Source organism: Clavelina lepadiformis, chromosome 7 (assembly GCF_947623445.1).
Source record: "Clavelina lepadiformis chromosome 7, kaClaLepa1.1, whole genome shotgun sequence".
NCBI classification, from domain to species: Eukaryota; Metazoa; Chordata; class Ascidiacea; order Aplousobranchia; family Clavelinidae; genus Clavelina; species Clavelina lepadiformis.
In genome coordinates, this window is record NC_135246.1 from 16,527,984 (window position 1) to 16,534,606 (window position 6,623).

At 34.6% G+C, this 6,623-nt stretch overlaps 1 protein-coding gene across 1 annotated transcript; it reads left to right on the plus strand.

The window, feature by feature from the left end:
- The first annotated feature begins 1,182 nt into the window (after positions 1-1,182).
- On the plus strand, positions 1,183-5,411 carry LOC143465019 (leukotriene-B4 omega-hydroxylase 3-like). Its single transcript, XM_076963133.1, has 11 exons — positions 1,183-1,786; positions 2,064-2,208; positions 2,339-2,471; positions 2,583-2,741; positions 2,829-2,985; positions 3,085-3,234; positions 3,365-3,452; positions 3,558-3,660; positions 3,837-4,053; positions 4,174-4,256; positions 4,523-5,411. Exons 1-11 carry the CDS (start codon positions 1,574-1,576, stop codon positions 4,701-4,703), a joined length of 1,629 nt encoding a protein of 542 aa, XP_076819248.1. The 5' UTR covers positions 1,183-1,573; the 3' UTR covers positions 4,704-5,411.
- Positions 5,412-6,623: the final 1,212 nt, after the last annotated feature.

Below are 6,623 nucleotides of genomic sequence, written 5' to 3' on the forward strand. Positions count from 1 at the left end.
GTCATCCACTACGACATCAAAAGTCATCCAGGTGACAGTTTTGACGATCTCTGAAGAACAAGTCAAATCTCAACAGAGCGGTATAAAGTTATCGAAAGCTACGTATCTAAAATCTTCTACCATATTCGCTTTACTTATTTACCTTCTATTACATTGTTACAATATCTCCTCGATTTTAAATATGCCTTTTTGCTTCTTTTGAGACGACAACGCCGTTGCCTTCTTTACGATATTGAGAATCTCTATGTTCTGTCACATTTTTCTGCTTAAAATGAAAAATATCTCAAAATATGATACATATAAGGTTTATTTAACTTCCATGGTAGTAAAATATACCACAATAAGAACACGAGTGATAATGCTTTCAGCACAGTATCACGAAGCGTAGAAGGTATTCCCGCGATAACTAAGCTATGAGGTTAATTCGAGAAAGAAACTACAGTAAGTTGTTTTACCGCTTGAGTTCGGTCACAAACTAGATTAATTGGGATAGGATGCACAGAGTTGAAAGTTGTTATGCACTAAAAGCGGTTCTCTATACGTAAAGGACAAGATTAAATTTATGTCTAAACTTCGAAAAACCTGTAATGTAAATTTAATGGCAGGTAAGTCACGCGTAAGATATTGTCAGTATTGACCTTTTCTATAGTAGCCTAAATTAGATTGCACAGCTGTTTGGATGATTCTCTGTATAGTCCTATCATGGATTGCAGCATTTACTGAAGGCAAAAAATCCTTATTACCAACACAAGGGTATAAACTGTGATAACCTCATAGCGAGGCAACCACAATAAATCGAAAATAATACTTTTACTAGATTTTTGAATGCCTTTTGCCCGAAAAGAGATTCTCCTGGAAAGTATTTTTGCACGCTTGATTTGCGAAGTGTAAAAATTTACTTGACAAATCAAGCAAAAAATTTATGCAGTTCACGTTGAGAACTTGTGCATTGAGCCGATGCTGGTTATTAAATTCTCGCGATTGTGTATCTTTCCTGTTAGATGGAAAGACATAGCTTTCTCAAATTAAACCGCATTTGCCGATAACAAACGCAGAAATAAATATGCGTGGATACTGTAAGCCAATTAAAGTCACTACGTAAACTATTTCCGCTGCGTCATTAGCGTGTTGTTATCATTTAACACAGCTTGGCTTAGTAACTTTATACCAAAGACAGTGAATGAAATGTAGCGGAAATAGTAGGCTTGTGCTCCTTATTTTACCCGTTATCCTTGAATATGATTGCATTACAGAGTTATAAGCAGAATAGCTGTGGTCGTAATTGATTAAATTATTGGTATAATTCAATCATATATAGTCGCAAATCAGTTTGTTCTTGTGCTTTGCTGGTATCTTACAGTAGTGCAGCTGCTTCATTGAAGGTTACAGCAGATTCATATTGTTATGTGGCATAGCAACTAGACATTTCAGGCTACAAAAAGCTCAGTTCAGTGGCAAACGGAGCTGGTTAACTCTCATCCCAGTTGGTCAGTTGACAAATGAGGTAGCTTTACCAATACTGTGACAATAAGCTGGATTTAATATTTTTAAGAAATTCTGAACAAAACAGTACATGATGTTATTCGAACTTCCAACGATATCACTCGGGTCTCAAAATAGTTTTCCAACGTCAGGATTGCTTGGAAGTATTTTTTTGCTTCTTATAACAATCTATATCCTTTGGAAGCTGATCTTGCCACTACGGAAAGAATACGGACATTCGAGGAACTTGGACGAAATCGTCGGTACAGATGCTAGGCATTGGTTTTATGGACATCTTCCTAAGGTATACGTGCTTTTTCACTCCAGCTACCTGCTTAAAAAGCACAATTAAATTGCAGTATCTGATATTAAAATTTAAGCAAATATTTCCTCACACATTCTATTGAAAATACTGTATGTACTGTATTTTCAAAGAAGGCATTTGTATTACCTGTTTTTTCAGGTTAAATCTTTCTAATGTCAAACAGAAAATAGTTGAGTTAAATAGTTTTTAATGAGAAATATAATCCAATGATTGTTATTCATCATTTTGCAACAAAATTATATTAATATTTATCCAGTACGGGTTTGATCAAAAAGGAGTTAGAAACTCTGTCCGGAGGTCTTCAAAATTCCCAGTGATGTTTAACAAATGGTTTAGCCCAGTAAATTCTTCCGTTCAAGTGTATCATCCCGATTCAGCAATGGCATTGTTGAGAAGCAGAGGTATGAGATTGCATATTTTTGCATTATAGATTTGACTAAACTGAAATCCAAAGAATAAAATATTGTAACAATCGCATCATTAAGATGTTTATAACGATCTTGCATTTAAGTAATCCATTGTACGTTGCAGCGACCAAGGATACTCTTATCTATAAATTCATGCGGCCTTGGGTAGGAGATGGCCTGCTGACATCAAATGGAGAAAAGTGGCATAGACATCGCCGGTTGCTTACACCAGCATTTCATTTCAGTGTGCTCCAGCAGTAAGTTGATAAGAAAATGTTTCATCAGCATCAGTTTTTATCAGCATCAGATTTTAAAACATCAAAAACAACTCACTGGTTTCAACAACAAAAAACTTTTTTCATTATTAGTTACATGAAGGTTTCAAACGAATGTGTTCAAACATTTCTCGGGAAAATGCAAGAGGCAATTGGAAAACCGTTTGAGTTGGTGGAGAACGTTAGTCTTCTTACATTGGATGTTTTGATGCAATGTGCCATGTCAGCAAAAACCAATTGTCAAAATGAAAAGTAAAATCAACCATCTAAATAACTTCAAACAATAAACTATTTTAGTTGAAAACAAAAACAAAAAACTTTATTCCAACGTTTTTGTAGTAATCACCCATACATAGCTGCCATCAATGATTTATCCAGACATCTTTTTATTCGACTGGAAAATCCTCTTTATCTTATTGGCTTTATATGGAATTTGAGCAAGCCTGGAAGAACCTTTTCCAAAGCTTGCGACGTGGTTCATTCCCTCGCTGAAAGAGTTAAGTGTAACTATTACTTACATCTTTTCAAATTTTGCCAATAGCTTTGTTTCTGGAAGTATTTTTTCCCCACATCTAACTTTATATAATTTTGAAAGGTTATTGCAGAAAGGCGTGAAGTATTAGATAAATTGCATAAAGAAACCGACAAATCACAGCCTGAAGAAATTGCAAAGGGCATTCCGACATTCAAAACACGAGGAAAAAATAAGACTTTAGATTTCCTGGACATTTTGCTTCAGACAAAGGTCAGGCGAAATTGAATTCAAGTTGAAGTTACTGTTTCTGCTTGTTCAAGTAGTCGCCTTAAGATTCTTTTTTGTATACTGTACTTGATATTTGCTCACTACTTGCCCTTAACTTTTCCAAACTCACCAGGACGAAGATGGAAATGGATTGACAGATAAAGAAATTAGAGACCAAGTTGACACATTTTTATTTGGAGGTCACGACACAACGGCAAGTGGTAAACGTTTTATCTAGAAAATTGTACATGAAAGTTTTTCAAAGCACAAGCTTTTATTGTTATTATTATTTTTATTATTTCTTATTATTGTTTTTATTACACCAGCAATATCTTGGACCCTTTACAACTTGGCGAAGTATCCTAAATATCAAGAAAACTGCCGAGAGGAAGTCAATGAAGTTTTAAAAGACAACCAAGATGTCGAATGGTAAATTAGTTTTGATTCAATAATTAATTTTGCGTTGACTATGAATGTCACTAAAAATTCGCCCCCGACTTTGCAAACAATTAAACACCTTATATTTGTATTTATGTAAATACTGTATTTAAAGTTAACGACTTTCAACAAAATGCAAAAACATATCAGAAATCTTGGTTTTCTAGGGATGACCTCTCGAAGCTTTCATATCTGACGATGTGTCTTAAAGAAAGTATGCGTATGAATCCTCCAATACCCATGGTTGCAAGGCGATTGGTTGAACCTTTAACAATCCGCAGTAAGGATCACAAAATAGAGCAAGTTACTATTCCAGCGGAAACATACTCAGCCATGGACATATTTGCTCTACATAAAAATCCAAACGTTTGGAAAAATCCTGAGGTGGGTATAAGTTGGTTGGTAAATAAAAAGCTTTTGGTTAATGAATAAAACGAAATATAAAATTACGTAGTAAATTATAACCATTAGTGATTAAACCTTTCTCTAATCCCTAACATGAAGGTGTTTGATCCGGAGAGATTTTCTCGCGAAAATTCAGAAAAGAGATCCCCTCATGCTTTTCTACCATTCTCAGCTGGATCCAGGTGAGTGGCAACTAATCAAAAATTCATACAAAACATTCAAGTTACAAATAGGCTGCACCAGTTAACACAGAAAAGTCTCTTTATGCAAATATTAACCCTATAAAGTTATTTATATATCTATATATTTCTATATATATATATATATATATATATAGATATATACAGTAAATTCTATAAGAAATAGGGTTATTTACACCATATCAAATCAAAAGCTGTTTTTTGAACAACTTATCCGTAAACCAGACAAACCATTTTTATGTTGCCAGAAATTGCATCGGACAAAACTTCGCCATGAATGAAGTTAAAGTTGTTTTAAGTCATATCCTGAGAAATTACCTACTCTATCTGGATGACCAGACGCCTGAACCAATCATGCAAGCAAGCGCCGTTCTCAGGAGCATAAACGGAATTTTTATCAAGTTTCAGCCTGTACATGAAATCGACTGAAACTTTGTGACGCTCGAGAAATAATGTTATAATAGTTTGTGATAAAAAAGCTTCCCTGTGTATACTGTATTTGTCATCGAATTTATCTCTTTCTAAGTCACAATGTCAAACTTGCTTAATAGGCTATTCTCAATATTAGAAAGGCTTCAATAATCTACAAAAAAATTCTTTTATCACTTCGAACTAGGAAATTCAAGTTCATTTTTCTACGTCTAATGACATTGTAGTTTAGATCATCTTCGATAGAGTTCTATAGAAACGATAAAAACACACCTTCATCAAATTGTAATTCGTATAGAAGAAATAGCCGAACTAGACACCAATTTTGATAAATGTTGAGTAATAGTTTGGATAGTAGGCTACTATACAATAATCACTATTCATTTGCTTATTTCTTGTTGCGAGTTTCGGAGAACTCTCCTGTCGAAAAAATGTGTCTTATTATGTGAACTGGTGCGATATTAACTTTTGGCTTTCACATATTGTCTAAATGCTTTTTACACTAAAAATGTATTCGTCTATAGTATATTAAAAAAGTATATAGCCGAAAATGAAAGGTTATAAGCACTTAACTTTTATCGTAATTGAACTTGTCATTGATTTATTACTTGAATCTATCGAAGTTAGGTTTTTATACGAAAAATCATTTACTTTGTGAAAAATTTTTGCAGTTTATATCAGACTCTTCTAGAAATCAAGCAGATAAAGTCACAGTAGGAAATTTTATTACCTTTTTTACAGAAGTTAATGGATCCACAGACAAAATTGTTTATAATGACAAAACGTGGTATAGGTTATATACAGTGGTGGGATTCAAATATTTTAGCATCCGGTTCTCTCATTAGCAGCATGCCGTATTGATCCGGGGCCAATATATATAGACCGATGCATACATTTGTTAACAGCCAGTCCGAAGGAAGGCATTACAATTGCAAGAACCGGCTGAATATAACCGGCCTCTGGTTATATACCCATCACAGTACAAAAATGCATGATGACGCAACGTTGCTCATCTGAATTAATCTAATAGGTTAGCGCTATCATATATACAGTATATATACTTCCCATAGAATGGTTTCTAACCCAATTTACCCACAACATGCAGACTTATCACGTAAAGAACTTCTAAACTGTAATTCTTGTTTATATAACTTCATTCACACATTGCTGTATAGGACAATATTTACTTCTAACTTACAGTATGACAAGGTTGCACTTTATTGTACTTCGCCAGATACAGCTTGCGTATAAGAACAATAGGAATGTGATTTGTTGTATTTGCATCTGCATTGCAATACGTCTTCCGACTAACGTATACTGTAGTTACTTGTGTAATAGTTATTCGTATAACATACGAAGACGTTAACATCTGTAGTCTGCAGGTGGAGGCAAGAGCATACAAGACTTATTAGCTCGTTCTGTCGTGCAAAAAAGTTGAAAACCTAGACTCCTAGAGCGAGTAGCTTGGTCGTTTGATCACGTGCTATAGCAACAAGAAGACTATAGGAAATACCAAGCCTTTCCTGTGCGTCATTTTAACTTATCGATCAGCATAGCTCTGTTATGACACGGTTAGAATAAAGTTTTTGAATATAAATTAAGGTGCGTTGATAATTATTTGTCAGTTGCTCAAAGCTCTGTGCAAGTGTAGCGTAGTTATTATCATAAGCATTGTGCAAGTGTAGTTTTTAGATGAACTACCTGCCAAGTATAACATAAGCAGGCTGAAATCAGCTACGACGACATTAACAAGTCAGCTCAAGATATCCGTTCAAAGTACGCCTATAGAAAAAGCTAGGTATAGTTTGAGTTGACACATGACCAAAATACGAGCAAGGAGTAACTGTTGCGGGGTTTTTGTTGGTTGGGTCTGGAGATAGAAAAGCAATTAACTACTGCTATAACACGCTACTGCTATGT